This window comes from Megascapheus bottae, chromosome 18 (genome assembly GCF_031878675.1).
Source record: "Megascapheus bottae isolate mThoBot1 chromosome 18, mThoBot2.hap1, whole genome shotgun sequence".
NCBI classification, from domain to species: Eukaryota; Metazoa; Chordata; class Mammalia; order Rodentia; family Geomyidae; genus Megascapheus; species Megascapheus bottae.
Genome location: NC_143526.1, coordinates 13992482 through 14012367, shown reverse-complemented (window position 1 = coordinate 14012367; position 19886 = coordinate 13992482). Strand labels below are relative to the sequence as shown.

General features: G+C 39.1%; 1 protein-coding gene across 2 annotated transcripts in view; it reads right to left on the bottom strand.

Moving 5' to 3' along the window:
- The window catches only part of Ralgapa2 (Ral GTPase activating protein catalytic subunit alpha 2), a 310629-nt gene that overhangs the window by 66572 nt on the left and 224171 nt on the right, over window positions 1–19886 (bottom strand). For both annotated transcript variants that reach the window (XM_090351922.1, XM_090351923.1), the window contains one exon: window positions 16158–16285. In XM_090351922.1, the coding sequence (XP_090208048.1) occupies window positions 16158–16285 (128 nt within the window). The remainder of the gene's footprint in view (window positions 1–16157; window positions 16286–19886) is intronic.

The window sequence follows — 19886 nt, the reverse complement described above, 5'->3', positions numbered from 1 at the left end:
ACTAAAGAGTTTAAAGGCATGAAACACACAACAGAGGGAAACACAATGTGTACTCTTTTATATCCTAGGAAGATAGAAGATGGAAGTGAAGCATCAGAAGAAATAAGCTGAAAAAAAAGATAAAAACCAGAATCCACTGAAAATTGTACATTTTGCGATTAGAATGAAACAATTACAAAAGGCTCATTGTAACATATAGAATAGCAGATGTGGGTTTGTTGGGAATAAAGAAGAATGTCAAGAGAGAGAGAGAGAGAGAGAGAGAGAGAGAGAGAGAGAGAGAGAGAGAGAGAGAGAGAGAGCTATGTAAAAATACTGTAGCATTTTAGGAGCATGCTACTGTACTGGAAATTAACACAGATGCTCATTTCTCAAGTTGGCTATGTTTAAGGCACAAGCAAAATGCAACATACACATTAAAGTACATGTGGATTCACAGGTCAGTAGCACTTTGGATCCTGAAAATAGAGGTGGAGAGAGAAGAGATGAGGCAGGCACTAGCAATAACCCTCTCAGTGACCTGCCCTCCCCCTCTCTGGTCTGAATGGGCTCTATGGAAATATTTCAAAGCCCAGGACCACAGAAACATGTCTGAAACCCAACACAGAAGGATGTACCCATTTTAGACTGGTAAAATTCCTTAGTAGTAAACTAGAAAGGATAGGATCCTTTCAAGGCTAACATGATGGCATTTGGTTGTACTCATCCACAGATTACAAAAAAAAAAAAAAAAACCTAAAACAAAAACTACTTTGCTTTGATTAAAAAAATGTCCTTGTATTGCAAATTACTCTAGCAGGGAAACCTGCTGGGAGCTAGCTGAGTATGCTACCGCAGACAGCACAGAAGGGATCACCAGTTGGACTTGCTTGCTTTGTCCTTCTTTGGCTTTGCACAATCTCTTATTATAATAAGGCATGTATTATCCTTTTTAGAGATTTGAATAACAGAAAGTCTCACTTTCAAAATATGCCTATAATCCCAGAGTCTACTAAACGTTCTGTGGATGCTGTTTATGGCATTCTGTTCCTTTCAAAGTGGGACAGATAATTAGTAAACTGAAATTTGATTAATGTTGGATTAAGAGGTTCTGATGTCTTGCTGCAATGTGTTATTTCAGTCTGTGGGCACTGGAAGAGACTGTCTGTAGAAAGCTGTTCCTTCCTGTTTCCAGAATGGGAAGATGAATTTAAAATTGGCTTTATTAAAAATAGAGAATTCAATCAGTATGTAACAGTGTGTAATGTGGGATGCAGGTTTTCTTTCTTTTTTTTTTTCCTCCCCTTGCTGATTTTTAGTTGCTTTGTCACTCTGAAGCTGAAGCCAATGAGTTAATAAAGAAAAAAAAACAAACAGAAATACAAGTATTCCTCCAAAAAATACTATGGGTGAGTTTTGCCTGGTTACAATGTAATAACTTGGCATGGATTTTATCAAACAGCCTCCACTCTCACGGAGCACTAGTACAGAATTTTGAAACTATCAAGAATTTTCCTAAAAACAAAAGATAATGAAGTCTGTGAATAAATGTTGAGGTTAGGGATACCACTTTTACTTTTTATTAGGGTTACAAAAAAAGGCCAGTAACGGACAGGCTTTAATCTATGCTTGGTGGGCAAATGAATCTACATTTCTTCCTTGCCTGTGTTTTGAATTCATAATCTTGTCTACTACAGAAGAGATTGGAAGAATCAGGCATAATGGCTCCCATTGAAGCTGTGTCATTCCCAAAGTAACCATCTAAATGCTAAAGAAATATTGCCATTTATGAAATGACCTTCTGCTCTTTGAATATTCAGACATTAATAAATGTTAAATGCCTAGAAATCATAGTGCACTATGAAAAAGGTAAGTAGGGTCAGCAAATACCTTTTTGCATGCTTTTGACAAGACGACCATTTCCACTTTTCTAACAGCTTTCTAATAGCAAAATGTATTTGGGAACAACAGTGGAATTTGTGTCATCATGACCAAATGATTACGGTGCAAACCCGAGATTCTTCTGGGGCCCAGCAGGCTTCTGGTCCCTATGGAAACGAAACCTCGGATATTGTCCTCCACTCAGCTGGAGAACCAGTGCCAGGAGGCTTTTGTGCTCAGTGAGATTTCTTCCACAACCTTCCCTCAACAGACCCTAGTGCTTCCTCCCAACTCCTTTCTAATTGAGATGCAAATTAATCTCTCTGGCTGATTACACTTCCCTTAAAGCAACTGACAAATGCAGCTGTAACCAGAGTTTGTGGACTTTCCAACAAGTGACTTCAGCTGTCAGTATTTGCATTCAAGGCCTAGGCCAGCCCCTCCAGGTCTCAGAGCTCAGTGAGCTTCCTTTGGGCTGTGCAGGCGTTTTATTTATGAGTATAAAATTTACATACAATTAAGAGTTTAGTAAAGATCTCCTAATCTGTGGGCTTTCTATTTATCTTGCTAGCTATATGTCTTTCACCATGCAGAAACTCTGTTGTTTAATGCAGTCCCATGTATCCAGCCTTTCTTTGATTTGTTGTGTTTTTTAATCCTTTACTTAGGACATTTTAGTGCCAAGGATCCCTAGTATTTCCCCTATCCCTTCCTGTTATATTTTCAGGCTATCTGATTTTACATTGAGGTTTTTGATCCATTTGAAACTGATTCAGGGGCAGGGTGACATGTAAGTATCTAACTTCTCTTTTCTACATGTGTACAGTCAATTCTACCATTTGTTGAAGAGTCTTTCTTCCATCCTGTGTTTTTAGCTCCCTTTTCAAAGATTAAGTCACCATAGGTCTGTGATTTCATTTCTGGGTCTTCAATTTTATTCCATTGGTCCTCAGGTCTGTTCATGTGCCAGTATCAAGCTGTTTTGATAACTGTCTTTACAGATAAGGGCTTCATATCTAAAATATATTTAGAGCTCAAAAAATAACTCCCCACAAACAAATCCTCAAGGAAACAATAACCCCATTAGTAAGTAGGCTGAAAACTTAAAGAGAGATTTCTGAAGAAATAAGAATGGCCAAATGACACATTAAGAAATCTTCAACATCTCTGGCTATAAAAGAAATGCAAATCAAAACTACACTGAGATTCTACCTCACCCTAGTTAGAATGTCCATTATCAAGAAAATCAACAACAAATGCTGGTGGGTATGTGGCCAGAAGGGAACACTACCATAGTGTTTGTGGGAGTGTAAACTTACTCAACCACTCTGGAAAGCAGTATGGAGACTAAAAATAGATACATTCCCATCTGAACCAGCAACCCCACTCCTGGGCATTTACCCAAATGACACAACAAGGCCATTCTAAAGCTACCAGCACAACCATGTTCACTGCCGCATAATTAACCATAGCTAAGATATGGAATGAATCCAGATGCCTTTCCGTAGATTAGTGGACCAAGAAAATATGGTAGAAATGTTAGATTCACCCAGGAAGGTCCCTGTAGGAGTTCTTGTGCTAGTCTGCATGAAATTTTCCCCCTCCCCTTCTTGGTTAAGTCTCCACCTGTGTTAGCTAGGTAACTGGTACACCTGGAGGCAGTTACCGCCTCCTTTACTGAGATCATGTCTGCAGTCCATCCTCCCCCAACTGTTGGGAGCCAGAGTGGAATCAAACTGTACCTTGACTTGCATCAGACGATGGCTTTATTGTCTTATTGCTTTCTGGCCCTATTCTATGTAAATGACCTGAGAATTACCATATGAATGTAACACCTGGAGGTTCCCTGGGTCAGGAGGAGGGAAGAAGGGGGAGTGGAAAATAAACGCGGCAGTCTCGGCAGTCTTTGCCTGGACTGCGGACATCCCGGACCCGGTGTGTCTGTCTCTCTTGTATTTCTTCCTAGTCCTTGCCCCCGATTCAGGAACCCCAATCTGCGAACCCTGGTTTGCTGCCGGTTGGCCCCGGCACCCAACAAAGCCACACTTTCCCCAACCTGGCCACATCTTCTCTCCCATGTGTATCTCCAATCTGCCCTGGAGGGGGGGGGGGCTAGTGGGTCTTTCTGCTGCCTGAAAACAGCCTGGTAGTCTCTTTTCAGTAACCTAATTAAAATCTAACAATATATACATGATGGAATTCTACACTTCCATTAGAAAGAATGACATTTCCCCACTCACAAAGAAATGGAAAGACTTGGAAAAAATTATATTAAGTGAAGAAAGCCAGACCCAAAAAAGCTGAATGTTTTTCCTCATTCGTAATACCTAAAATATGTCTAGGATATTCTTAGCAGAGGATCACAATAGCTCAATGGCATATATGTATATGGTCATAAAATGATGCCTATCAAAATGCACTTCAAGAATTGGAAACAAGAGTTTTTTTTAGTGTATTGTTTGATGTTATTTTTTCTTCTCTCCACTTTTGGTTTATTCCCTGTTGTCACTTTATTTCTGTACTTTTTTTGTATACAAGTTTGTCTCGTTGGGGGAAGGGAAGAAGAATAAAAAATGGTGGGACAAAGAGTGAACCAATGCAACAATGATACTAGATAGTATGTTGGAAATGAACTTTACAACTTGGGGAAGAGGTGAATCGGGGGTGGGGGAAGCGGGAGAAAATGGAGGAGGTATAACACTGTTCAAAAAGACATGTTCTCATTACATTACTTACGTAACTGCAACCACTCTGTACATCACCCTTACAAAATTAAAAATAACTAAGAGTTTAAAAAAATTCAACAATTTACTATTGCCTTGCTAGATTTAGAACACCAGAAATCTGGGCTTCATGGGATACTTCTTTCTGACCCTGAACTATAGAATCACTTCTTTGCAAGAAGGCCACAGTTCTGGTGGCAAAACCATATTTCCCTTCTTGTAAGTTTTCACTTTAAAAAATATTTGAATTTGACCTCCCTTCCAAACTAAAGACACTAAAGAAAATGGGATTACTGACAGAGCTTCTAAGGAAATGGGGTAACTAAACAGATGTCAAGGTTGTCAAATTCTTTTATTTTTAAAACAAAATAGAAAGTCAGGATTCTAGCTCACAATGTTTTCACACTGATGCTCTTCAATAATTTCTTGGTGCAGTGATGGAAGAGTTATTATTTACTTACTAAAATTTTAAGATAAAATCCAATGTTGGTGAATTCCACCTGTAATCCTAGCTACTCAGGAGGCTAAGATCTGAGGATTGCAGTCTAAACTAGCAAACCAGGGCAGAAACCTGGAAGTAGAGTGATGATCCAAAGGTTAGAGTGCTACCCTTGAGGAAAAGGAGGTCAGGAACAGTATTAGGCCCTTAGTTCAAGCACATATTTTTTTTTTTTGAGGTGAAATTTTTTGAACTTCTAGGGGATTGGATCTAGCTTTAAGCTTAGTTGTGCATTCTCTCACTGTGAATTATGCTGCCAGCCCATAAAGTACCCTTTCAATTAGAAAATCTCTTTTTCAGGGTTTTAAAGTTTTCATCAAAAAGGTCCTTTACATTCTTGGTTAATTCCTAGGTACTTTATTTTCTTTGAAGCTATTGCAGAAGGAGTTACTTTGCTCCTCGTTCCTCTCATTGTTGGCATATAGGAAGGCGGCTAATTTTTGAGGGTTAATTTTATACCCTGCTACCTTGTCAAAGTTTTGAATCAGCTCAAGCAACTTGGGAATGGAGTCTAATAGGGTTCTTTAAATACAGAATCATGTCATCTCTAAAGAGGGAAAGTTTCACTTCCTCTTTCCCTAATTGGTTCCCCCTTATGCTTGCTTCTTCCCTTATTGCTCTGGCTAGGAATTCTGATACTATGCTAAAGAGGAGTAGAGAGAGTGGGCATCCTTGTCTGGTTCCTGCTTTTAGAGGAAATGGCTTTAGCATTTTGCCATTAAGTATAATGCTAGCTGTAGGTCTGTCATACACAGCCTTTATTATACTGAGGAATGGCTCATGGATTCCTAGTTTTTCCAGAGTTTTTAGCATAAAAGGGTGTTGGGATCTTGTCAAATGCCTTTTCTGCATCTATTGAGACAATCATATGATTCTTGTCCTTGTTCCAGTTGATGTGTTGAATTGTATTAATTGATTTGCGTATGTTGAACCAGCTTTGCATCCCTGTGATGAATCCTGTTGAATCATAGTGTATAATTTTTTGATGAGTTGACGATTGGCCAGTATTTTGTTGAGAAGTTTTGCATCAATATACATCAAAGAAATGGGTCTATAGTTCTTTTTCTTCTCTGTCCGATCCCTCCTGTAGCCAGGAGGGATCACTACTACATTGTTGGTAGGAGTGCAAACTCGTTCAACCACTATGGAAAGCAGTATGTCGATTCCTCAAAAGACTAAACATAGAGCTCCCCTATGACCCAGCAATTCCACTACTTGGCATTTACCCAATTGTCCAGAAACAAGGACAGACTAAATCCACTAGCACAACGATGTTCATTGCAGCACTATTTACCATAGCAAAGATGGAACCAACCCAAATGCCCCTCAGTTGATGAATGGATCAACAAGATGTGGTATTTATACACAATGCTGCTCTGAGAAAGAATGACATCACTTCATTTGTAAGGAAATGGAAAGACTTAGAAAAACTCATATTAAGTGAAGTAAGCCAGACTCAAAGGAAGGTAGGCTCAATGGTTTTCCTCATTTGTCCTAATCAGTAAAAACACTGGGCTCTCCTAGCAGAGATTTACAACAGAACAAAACCTAGATACATAAGGCCATATAGTATGATGCTAAATGAAAGGACCTTCAGGATATAGAAGCAAAAGCCATATAATGAATGATTGTTGTCCTTAATGTACTCTGTTACAATCTCTCATCTCTTTTGCTGTCCCTTGGTTATCTCATATTTTCATAGTATCTTACCTTGTTATCTGATATATTGGATATATGAGTATTTGGTTATTTGAAATAGGACAGGGAAGGGGGAAAAACAAGATGAGGGGCGGGGGAGGGGAGAGGGAAATGGGGACCAAGACATGAGAAAGGGTATCAATGTATATAAAGTAATGCACCTTCTATTTGGTGAATATAATGTACCCGTCCTATTAATTACAATAAAAAATATATGGAAAAAAAAGAAAATCTCAAAATCGGTGCCGGGAGTTTGGTCTAATGGTAGCATGCTTGCGTAGCATGCATGAAGACCGGGGTGCCAGGAGTTTGATCTAGTGGTAGCATGCTTGCATAGCATGCATGAAGACCGAGGTTCGATTCCTTGGTACCACATACATAGAAAAAAGCCGGAAGTGGTGCTGAGGCTCAAGTGGTAGAGTTCTAGCCTTGAGAAAATCTAAGGACAGTGCTCAGGCCCTGAGCTTAAGCCCAGGACTGGCAAAAAAAAAAAAAAAATCCCACAATCAAAATTTTTGGAAGAAGTTATCTATAATGTTTTGTTTTTGTCTTGTAATTCAGTTTTTCAAAGTGAGTTTACCCAATTAGTCTGTTTCCTTTTCCCTCCCTCCATCTGGGCCTTCACACACATATTCATAAAACACCAGGAAGTAGCAGTAGAATAAAAACAAGGCCCACATTTATAATTGGGAGGTCATTATTAGCTATAGGAATACTGTACCCATGCAAGAGTGGCTGTCTGAAAAGGAGGCAAGTCTTTAGAAGAGATAGCTTGTGGCACATGCCACAAGAAAGAACAAGGCAGCAGAGTGACTCACAGGAGAATTTAGGGCAAAATCACAAGAGTGGAAAGTGACATTTCTTCCTACTAAGGCCTGCAGGGAGAAAAGGTGTCCCACTGAAAAAAGAACTATGAGAATGTCAAGAGAAGAAAGCTGGGGCTCTTCTGGTTATTTTCCTAGGCACAGATAATATCCTCCTCTTTCCAGAGATTTATAGTAACTTTTCTTGAAGGACTGTATCTTTAACAGAGATACATCAGTTACCTATCTTTGGAAAAATGGTCACAAATTCTCTGATCGAAATTTCCCTACACCATCCAGGACTTCCTTTAGGACTCATTTCTTGTGTAGTTTTGACTACATAAGTCACAAGAAGGAAGAACAGCCTTATAACCTTAATTCTCATACCTACAAGGGCAAAATATATTTCTTAAGACGTAATTTCATAGGTGAAGGTTCCAATTTTTCCAATATTAGTTTAGAACTTGGACACTTGTAGGCACCAGGAAGACAATATGATGATAAGTCCTATACTTACAGTGGGCTTTCAGCAAGGACAGCACTGTTTCACCTGGTTGGTTCACCGGCTCTCTCAGAGGGAGACTAGCTGGCAGGGCACCATGGTGATGGCACGGACAATAGGACTTGACACTAAGGCAGGGACTATGGTGTCAGTGAACACGTATCCTGTGAGGAGGTTGGCTCTTGCCAGCAGAATGGGTGAGGCTGAGCATGGTCAGATGTTCTGATTCTTCAGAAGAAATTAAGATATATAGATTTTTTTAAAGATGTAAAACTTGCCCCACTTTTTCACCATGCCTCACAATTTTCACGTCTTTTTTTGTTGTTGTTTTTTATTGGCCAGTCCCAGGCCTCAGCTCCAGGCCTGGCACTGTCCTTGGGCTTTCTCAAGGCTAGAGCTCTACCATTTGAGCAAACAGCACCACTTCTGGGTTTTTCTATATATGTGGTATTGAGGAATTGAACTCAGGTCTCCATGCATGCTAGAGGCAAGAACTCTACCACTAGGCAAAACTCCCATCCCCAAAGTCTGTGAAAATCTTACTTCTAATTAATTACTGAAAAAAAAAAGTTTGGAGCTGTGGTTCAAATGGTAGAATGCTAGCCTTGAGCAAAATAGTTCAGGGACAACACCTGAGTTAAAACACCAGGACCAGCATGTATGCACACACGTGTATGTGTGTGTGTGTGTGTGTGTGTGCGCGCGTGCGTGCGCGGCAAGCACTCTGTCACTAGGCCAAACTCCTGCCCCCTGCCTCCCGTCCTCCCTATCCCCCCCTTTTTTTTGTAATGCTGGGAGGCCAAGGGCAGATCAAATAAAGCCCATCTGTGGGGCAGACTTCAGCATTCAGGCAGCTGGCTTTGTCAGTTTTGAGTTTTGTATGTTTGTCTTGACACTGAGCAAAAGCTGCTTTGCTTTCTGGTTGCCTCTGCCCATTGATCCCAGTTCTATAGATTGGTCTCCTATCTGAAAATGTCCCAGGCTCTAGAAATAATTCTTTCTTGGTTTTAATTACTTCCACATGCCAAACATACAATGGTCATAATTTCTCTGGATTGACTCTGGGTTGGTGGAGTACTTGCTGCTACATATATCCCCTCTAGTCTCTAATCTCAAAAGCGTGGCTATTAAGCCACAACACCCTCTTCTGCATTAGTTATCCAAACTCAAGTACATGACATCACAGATTACTATTTTCAATCCCACCTTGTTCCTTTGCACACTGAAGTTTCATTTGCTAACATCATCTTGTTTTCTGATTTGCCTTGAGTCAGATTAGTTACTCTTCTCATCTTTCTTAAAAATAACAGTCTAATAATTATGACTGTATCTGTACAAAGCTACTGGTAAATCTGTTGAATGGAATCGATGGGCAAGCTGCAACACAGAAATTGCACCTGAAACACAAAATCCTCAGCTGATGAATGGTTTGTGAATTTATGCATTCCTTTTAAGGTCTGGTCACAATGAAATCACTTAGCTCTCAGGAACCATAGTTCTCTCTCATGTCTGATACATTATCTTGATAATTTTATATTTTTCACAACTTATTATATAAGCTTCCTCAGAGTTCTAAAAACAAAGTAATCTTATCAGTGTGTCTGAGATACCTTATTCTTTCTGAAGACTCATGAGCTATTTAATAACTAATTCTAACAATTTTACAACGTACAACATTTAAAAAATGTAATTTAATCCAATTAAAAAACTATTTCAAGTTTTGGGTATATCCTTTATGCTGTATGAAAAAAAGCCAATAAATAAACATCTGCAAAAAGATATGATTGCCCCTGAATTAGAACCATTTTTTACAGAGGCCAGTTCTCTACTTCTCTCTCTTCCACTATATTCCCATCAGCTAAAAACTCTTTTTCTCCCTTCCCATTTTCAGAAGATGTGACAGAAGATGGGGAACCATGTGGATACTGTTCACAGTACTGATCTGCTAACAAATGGGCCAGGAGACTCTTCTCTAATCACAGTGAACAGATTTTTAAATATGCATTTATCATATTTACTTTCCTATGCAGCCAACCATGGTGATTGTTTTATGACTCCTCTTTCTCCTTCTCAGATAAATTGAAATTTTGTAATTTATAAATTTTATAATTATTACATTATTAAAAATCTTATTCCTTTTTAGAATCTGGGGCCACCCAAAGGAATATGCCATTTCTTCCTCCACTCTGTTTTTTGCATTGTGCTTCCCAAGTGTCTTAGTACAATTCTACTTTGATTTTTCTCCCATTCACACTTCATTATTTTCTTCAACACTCAAAGTTGCAAGTCTATTCTTTGAAATTGCTAGGCAAAGTAATAGTTTCCCTTGTTTGTTTTTTGTTTTCCTAGAGGTGAGATTGCAATCCAAGAATTCAGAAATGTTCATTGCTTTTAGTAGAATGTGCTTTACAATTAAGATGAAGTAGCAGAAATACTCACTGAAACTATATTATGCTTTGAGTCTGTTTAATTTTGGATTAGAAAACCATTGTCCATCTCTTCTATCTGGGGCTTCAAACCATTCTGGTGCTGCTGGTCGTGTGTGTGCGTGCGTGCGTGCGTGCGTGCGTGCGTGCGTGTGTGTGTGTGTGTGTGTGTATACTGGGACTTGAATGCAAGGTCTGGGTATTATCCCTTAGCTTTACTGCTCAACCATTGGAGTTACAATTCAACTTCTGGACTTTTTGGTCATTAACTGGAGATGAGAGCCTCATGGACTTCCCTTCCTGGATTAGCTGGATGATGGGTTTGAACTATCATCCTTAGATCTCAGCTGCCCCAGTAGCTAGGGTTACAGGTGTGTGCCATGGGCATACAGCTTAGGCTGCTGGTTTAAATGCAGTCTTTCACCCATATATGAGGACTTGAGATTGCTGAACTCCAGTCATGGATTAGATCGTACTGTGGTATTATGTCCTGCTTGGCCACTTTGCCAAAGGGTACTCTATAATGCCTCCTTCTCATCCTTATTTTTTTTTTTCCTTTTCTGTGAAATCAATCCTCTTTCCTTGCCTCTATATAACTCCTTCCTTCCAAATCTAGCCTATACCTTTAAATGCTCTACAGTGTTATATCTAAGATCCTATTCCCCCAGCAAACCTGGCATGTTCTACACTGAATTCATTTACATCCTGTGTAGGTATCAATCCATCCCCTTGCCATTGTCATAAATCAGCACCTCCTGCTCCTTTCTCCTCCCTTCAGAACTCATTCATAGCCCCTTAAATTTTTTTTATCACCTGTGTTCTTTATATGTGCCTGCACGTTCATGTGTACATTCTACACTTGACATATGCATTAATCTGTCATTCTCAAAAGCAATGTGCTCCTTAAAGGTTGGTTCATAAGCAAATACTGTTTTCTCCTTTGAAATATCTTACTCATATTTTCTATTCCTGCTGCCTAGGACAGTGAGTGGCATATTGCAAGTATCCTTTTAAATGTGGACAAATACACGACGAGTTCTGCATGTCAAAATACAACATACAGTATGGTATAACTTCTTTTCTAAGGTTTGTGGAAATGAATAGGAGAAATAAAAGATTTTCCAGGAAGAAGAACTAAAGATCCACTAAGAAACAAACAGTGTTGTCAGATCTTTATGATGAGAGGTCAGTTTTGAAGATGTATAAATTGGGAACAGAACTTAGCAATAATATTATGAGAGATAGGAAAGAAATTCTAGTACAATCAACTGTATCTGCTAATGAAAACTGAAAATAAATCTTATTTATGAAAGAATGAGGTACAAAATCACTTTTTCTTAGGCAGCCCAGTATTCTCCACCAAATGCTGATAGTTCCAGCTAGTAAAGAGGATGAATGGCATTGAGACTATTGTTCTATTGAAGTGGATATTTATTTTAAAAAGCCACCATCTGTTTGGTTCAGGGTGAACTGCTCCTAATGGGCACACCACATATTGTGAGACAACTTTTTTTTCCTGAAACAAGTTATCTGACAAGGGGAATGAAAGCCCTGGCTTAAATGGTTTTGGAAACTTTTATCAGCCGACCAGGGCTTCATTTTGGAATCTTTAGTTGGCTTGGAAACTGTAAACATAGCACGTGGCAAGGTTCCCATTTGCCATGCTAGGCATAGGAATAGTCTTTCTGCATGCCCACGAGGGATAGAAAAGGCAGATGGTAGGTGAGTTGGCTCTCATCATTCAGAAGAGCAGTGAGCACAGGGATGAAGGCACCACATAACAGATTTGCTTTAGCCCACAGGGGAAGTTACAGGAAAACCCAGGAGGGACAAAAAGTAAGGCTGAAAGCACCCTACAGAGAGTGCCTTCCCAACACAGCCCTACTGTGTTCACATTTGGTGTTGTGTGATCATTTAGAACAATGGTATTTTTCAGTCTTCTATGGGCCTTTGCTACACAGTTCCAACTGTTTGATCAGTTAGCCAAGAGAACACCAAACAAGAACTCCTTTGATATTGACTCTAAGATGGATTTGCTGTTCAGAAAAAAAATTCCAAAAAATAGGCAATTTTGTTCCAGTAACTATCCCCCCCCAATAGACAGCTTAATCAGAAATGTTGTATTTCCCTGAATATCACTAAACACAATTGGCTCATAATTGCTCACATTTCTACTTCTATCCAGGTCTTACATTAATATAAATCCCAAATGACCTTATTCTATTGCAATTAAATAGCAACTGTTAGCTAGAAGAGGACAAGGAACTAAGCCTAACTATTCTAGAGTAATTCCATTGTCTCTTTTTATTTTCATTTGTCACTGGGTTCAATGCCTGGCTATTCATACCACACACACACACACACACACACACACACACACACACACACACACACACACACACACACAAAACCAAGCGCTCCCTCTGTAAAGTATTTGGAAAAGGGGAACTAAATAGAATTTGTTGTTGTTATTGGTGGTGGTTGTAGTTGTGGGGTTTGAACTTGGTGCCTGGACACAAGGCTAGCATTCTATCACTTTGACCTACTGCACCACTTTCAGTTTTCTGATGGACAGGCTGGCTTTGTTTGAACCATGATCCTCAGATCTCTCAGCCTAACAAGCAGGTAGGATTACAGGTGTGATCCACCAGTGCCCAGCTCAGAATGATTTTCATTCACAGAATAGTCAGTAAATCTGTCATCCAGAAAGTGAGTGATATTGAAATAAAATCTAAATTTAGAAACAAAATAATAGATAAAGGTTGCATGTAAAAAAATGGAGCTTTCCTTTTTTTGTTACCATTCAAAACTATTTAGTATCTCAGGGGAAAAGATAAGTTTCCGATTTTTTTTCCCCTAATTCTTTTTGTTTTTGGTGGAGGGGGAGTAGAGACAATACTGTGGTTTGAACTCAGGGGCATCATCCTTAGTAGTGTAGTCCTACCACTTGAGCCACAATTCTAGCCCTTTTCCTTTAGGTTATTTTTTTGGATAGGATCATTGCATTTTTGTCTGACTCTCTAGGACTGTGATTCTCATAACAATGCCTCTAGTTATCCCTGGCTTATTTGTTAAGATGAGATCTTGCTAACTTTTGTGTCTGGGCTGGCCTTGAATCTTGATCTTTCTAATCTCTGCCTCTGAGTACCTTGGCTCAGATTTTTGGTCCTTTTAAATAAACTTTTCTTCTAGGGCACACAAGGTGTGTTCAAGGCATTCCTAATCTTCTGAGCCCTTACGGGGCTTGCATGAACTTGGTTGGCTAGATGGCCCCTACACTCCTCCTACTTGTTTCCCTTCTCAGGTAGTTCTGGCTGTTCAGTCCAGGGTGAAGTATGAAGATGAGAACTTCTCAAGTACACATAAGGAAAAAGAGTCAATGAGGCTTCTTTATGATCATGCAGAGCTAAAGGTCTGCCACAGGAATCCTAATAAACTTGAACATAGTTCCTATAAAACATAATTTGGCCACTCCAGAATACTGAGTCTTTATGTCCTCTAGTCTGAATGTTACCACTTTTCTTTCTTCCTTTTTCCCTCCCAGTCCTGGGGCATGAACTTGGGGTCTACTTGCTGTCCTTAGACACTTTTTGTTCAAAGGCTAGCACTCTTCCAGTAGGCCATGCTCTTAGCCTTGCTACCACTTATCCTGAGAACAGCTTGTCTTATTCTCCAATCTTTGTCCACACTCTACTTGGAGAGACCTTCTTGCTCCCCTGTCCCTTCACCCCAACTCTCTATTCCATTTCTTCACAAAACTTCTCCAATTACTTTAGGCATTACTTTGTTTGTCTTCTCTGGGAAACATTTGAGCAAGAATCTGGACTAGTCCTTATTGTAGCCCCAGCTCATAGCAGAGGACTTGGCAGACAGTCCACAGGAACTATTTGTTTGATAAATTTAATTAGATACCTATAATTAGGATTTTCTAGGTTATTCAGTGCTTTTCAAAATTCAAATTTAAGATTTGTGTCAACGAAGCAGCACATTCCAGATACGTGCACCTATAGCATAATCAAATGGATTTAGATTTTGCCAAAGTATGTGTGGATCTGGGTGTTTTAACAGTACATTAAATACCAAAAAGGGAGAGAGTACACTAGCAGGAATAATGTGGCCTGGCTCTAGGGGAGGGGCTCTTTTTTACTACTAATTTCTATGATAATTCTAAATTGCCACATGGCAAGTCCAAGGCAGAATATAAGTCAACTAAGTGATAAGGATTTTAATGAAAGGAATGCTCATGAACTGTATCTGTTTATACGTATTACTTATTCTATACCCAGTAGCAACATATCATTTCAGTCAGGTTGGGAAAAGTGTATGGAGAAAGGTCAGACACAAATATATTGGGGTTTGTGTGTGTGTATGTGTGCACGCATTCGGGAGCGATAGGGCTTGAGCTTAGGGCTGGGGCTTGAGCTCAGGAACACTGTCCCTGTCTTTTTTTTTTTTTTTTTTTTTTTGCCAGTCCTGGGCTTGGGCTCAGGGCCTGAGCACTGTCCTTGGACCTTCTCAAGGCTAGCGCTCTACCACTCGAGCCTCAGCACCACTTTCAGCTTTTTGCTATGTATATGGTACCAAGGAATCGAACCCGGGTCTTCGTGCATGCTAGGCAAGCACTCTACCACTAGGCCAAACTCCCGGCCCTGTCCCTGTCTTTTGTTCTAGTCTAGCACTCTACCACTGGAGCTACCTCTCTACTTCCAGCTTTTTTAGTGGTTAACTAGAGGTAAGAGTCTCACAGATTTTTTTCTGTCCAGGCTGCAAAACTTCAATCCTTATAGCTCAGCTTTCTGAATAGCTAGGATTGCAGGTATGAACCACTAGCACCTAGCCACAGTGTTTTTAATCATTACCAATACCAATTAGAAACAAAGAGTTGTTTTTTTATTAGTAGGTCAATGGGGTTTATAAACAGTAATTTTATGTAGTCACTATCTTAATCTCTTTTCCCCATAATTAGAGATCATATTTGAAGGATTACAGTATGCCAATTAATGAGAAAAAAATTAGAGAAGTTCTTCAGTTTTTAGAGACAAGATCGAAGGAGGAAGAAGTATTAGGGAAGATTATGGATGCATGTCTACATATTCTTATTAATTAGTCCAAATACAACTTCATTCACGATGTCTTCTCTCCTCCCACCAGATGCAATTTCTCATTTCTCTGTACTCCTAGAACTCTATTTATATTTGCCACATTTTAAAATATATTATGATCATTTAATTTGCTTTGGGATTCTGAGGGCACTCTGAATGAGAATGCTATATTCTGCTCAGCATCCACTTTATACACTATGACACAGAAGGAGGACAAAGAAACATACCAACCTTGGGGAAAATATCTAAGAAAATATTTAGAAAATTGAATTTAAGTTTCTATGAGCAATTTGTAATAGTCAGAGCTTCTCAGGCATAGACTTATGTGAGTAAATAATGACAGAAACTCTTAAATATGACAGAGCACAAAGTAAGTATAAAGCAATAAATGGTGTGAAAATCTCTGCTACTTTTAAAGCAGACTAAAAAAAAATTCTCTCTTCTCTCTTTAACTCAGTTTGTAATACTTACCTGTCCTGAAAATGTTCCAGGACTCTAGATTCTGAGAGGGTAAATAAGTAAAACATTTTCAGTGAAAAGATACAAGCTCTGGTAAAGTGGGATGAGGCACTTCACAGCTCTGCTGGCATTGATGCATGTGGCACATATAAGGCTTGGCAGCAGCTTCCCACTCACTATGGCTCCATCAAACAGAGGCCCAAAAAATGGAACCTGTTGATTCAAAACAACAAAAAAAAACACCTTTAAGAAACCAGAAGTCAAACTAAAGATAGGATAATAAATGACATCTACGTGCTTCAATGGACACACAGGCTATCATTCATTGGGTAGACTTGACCTCCACAGGACACAGGATGTGGCTTTCAGATCAAGAAAAGCAAGCTTACTATGAGAAATTTTCTATGAGAAACTTTCCAGCAAACTTAAGTGTTAATTATCACCAGTTTCCCCACCTTGTGTTGTCATTTATAGATATGGCATTATTCTAAGGGCCTATATCATGTGGATGATGCACAACACACAGACATGTTTCAGTGTATACTATTAGCTTCATATTTGCCTGAAACCAACTGGAATCTGTAACATTCTTGTCCTGAATCCGAGACACATTAACTCTTAAAGGAATTGGTGAACATACTCTACAGTCCTTACGGTACTAATTTCTTTTTTTTTCTTAATTTCCCTCTCTGCCTCCAAAATTCTGCATTATATCCATACTTCCTTTTACTTGTTGGGTATAGACTTAAAAGGAAAATTCATGAAAGTGTGAGGATCTACCTAAGGCCTGTCCTACTTTATTCTTTACCACTCAGGGTTGTCTAGAAACTAGTAAATTAAGGAGGCTAAGATCTGAGGATCACAGTTCAAAGCCAGCTGTAAAGTCCACAAGACTCCTATCTCCAATCAACTACTAGAAAACTGGAAGTGGTCTTTTGGCTCAAGGGTAAGGCAGTGGCCTTGAACTGAAGAGCTCAGAGACAGCTCCCAGGCTCAGGGTTCAAATCGCATGACTGACAAAAAAATTCTTTTTTCTTAACCTAACATTGGTCCCCCTCTTCCAGTATTCATATCTGTTTCTGAACCTGAATTCTGGTAAACTGTGTGTGATCTTCTATATCTACCTGTTGGTCCAATATGGGAACAAGGGTTTATCTGTGACTTTAATTCTTGGATACAAGAAGTGTTGTTATTTTGTTTGTTGTTTTATTGTTAAGATGATGAGAGAGACTGACTCTACAAAGCTCTCTTCAGGATAGACAGACACCTGAAGGCACTTATCTGCCTTCTTCCTGTATATCCTTCACTGTGACAGGATGCACGTTCTTTGTAGTATCTATTCTAATTGGAAGGCTTCTGGTTCAACTACTTCTTTACTAGGTATAACATGAAGCAGTATCAACAGATCTATCTTGCTTGCTTGACTGAAGGACAACCATTCACCATGGTTTAAATGTTGGCCATTAACCAAACTGATATCTCACTTGAAGTTTCAAGAATAAGATCATCATAGAGATGCCTCAAAGGTCAAGCTAGAATAGTGACAGGGGTGGTCTTGGGGTACTAAACAGACCTCTGCTGCCATGGCTCTTTTGTTTGGTGGATTTGAACAAAGGGTTCCAGAGATTAAAAAAAAAAAACCCTGCAGCCTGGAGGGCTGTATGTTTGGGTTTTTTTTTATTGTTTTTTAAAATATATTTTTATTGTAATTAATAGAAAGTTGACATTATATTCACTATACAGAAGGTGCATTACTTAACAGACATTGCTACCCCTTCTCATGTTTTTGTCCCCATTTCCCTCGCCCAACCTCTCCCCCAACCCCTCCCCTCATCTTGTTTTCCCCATTTCCTATCCTATTTCAAATAAACAAATAAACATATATAATATATCAGATAACAAGGTAAGATACTGCGAAAATATGAGATAACCAAGGGACAACATAAGAGATGAGAAATAACGTAGTACATTAAGAACAGCAATCACACATTATATGGCTCTTGTTTCTATATTCTAGAGGTCCTTTCATTTAGCTTCCTCCTATATGGCCTTATGTATCTAGGTTTTGCTCTATTGTAAATCTCTGCTAGGAGAGTCCAAGGTTTATACTAATGATGACAAATGAGGGAAACCATTGAGCCTATGTTCCTTTGAGTCTGGCTTACTTCACTTAATATGATTTTTTCTAAGTCTTTCCATTTCCTTACAAATGGGGTGATGTCTTTCTGACAGGAGCATAGAATTCCATTGTATATAAATACCACATCTTGTTGATCCATTCATCAACTGAGGGGCATTTGGGTTGGTTCCATATCTTTGCTATGGTAAATAGTGCTGCAATGAACATTGTTGTGCTAGTGAATTTAGTATGTCCTTGTTTCTGGACGATTGGGTAAATGCCAAGTAGTAGAATTGCTGGGTCACAGGGGAGCTCTATGTTTAGTCTTTTGAGGAATCGACATACTGCTTTCCATAGTGGTTGAATGAGTTTGCACTCCCACCAACAATGTAGTAGTGATCCCTCCTGACCACATCCCTGCCAGCATCTGTTGTTATTAGATTTCTTGATCTGGGCCATTCTAACTGGAGTAAGGTGGAATCTCAGAGTTGTTTTGATTTGCATTTCTTTTTATGGCCAGAGATGTCACGCATTTCTTCATGTGTCTATAGGCCATTCTTATACTTCTTCAGAGAAGACTCTCTTTTAGTCTTTGGCCCATCTTTTAATGGGATGGTTGTTTTTTTGAGTCAGCATGCCTTTATATAGCCTAAGTTGGTCTGGAAACCTTGAGATCTCCATTTTCTGTCTCCTAAGTGCTAGGATCACATGTGTGCACCACTGGGTCAGGTTAGTCTGGGCAAGGTTGTTATGATTTCAGTGTCTACAGCACAAAAGATGTGTTGAACATGATGAAAGATGAGACTACGGGGCTAGTGGTGATGAGTAATAAAAACTCCCCTGACTCCTGTGTTGTTACATGGGGGAAAAGTGGCATCTTATTTCCACAGAGGAAAGTTAAGGTCTAAAGCCACTCAGTTGCCAGATTCAGGCAACAATCACAATAAAGAAACAAATAATAAACCAAGAAAAACCTTTTCCTGTTTCTATTTTTAGTAACAATACTCTTTAAGTGTATTTCTTCCTAAAAGCAGTTCAGTAATCAGTGGGAGTAAACATGTGATAAAAAAAAAAGCACACAAAAAAACTCCCTATACTATCAAACCACAAACTAGTGAACTTCAAGTATAGCATGAAAACGTACCTTTTAGGCCAAATTCTCTAATTCCTTTTCACTATGTGCTCCTGACATCCCATCTCCTGACCTAGCTAACAGCATTTGCACATGTGTTCAGGAATAGCGGGGTCTGTCTTCCATCTCTTGGACTAAAAGGGACCTTCCTACTGAGGTAGATCAGAAGCAGCAAATAAGAACTGCCTTGCTTCCTGACATAAAGCCTGAGCTACAATTTGTCATGCAATGCACATTTACAAAAGCTAACTCTGGTTGGTCAAAGGAGAAAGGATAAATGAGGAAGCTGTATATGTCAAACAGCAAGTAAAAAACAGAAAGAGATGTGAGCTTTCAAGGCAAATCAATAGAGAGGGAATTCTCAAAAACAAGTTGTTGTGAAAGATAAAATAACAGCTAGGAGCTAATAACAGGGTATAGATTTTCTCCCATTTTAGTGAGGCTTACCATATAACATAAATGTTGCTTTTCCTTTAGAACTTCTTGTGGATGTCTCAATGTTTGAAAAACTAGACAAAAGGGATAACATAAATCCTTCTCATCCAGGGAATTCTTTTAATTAG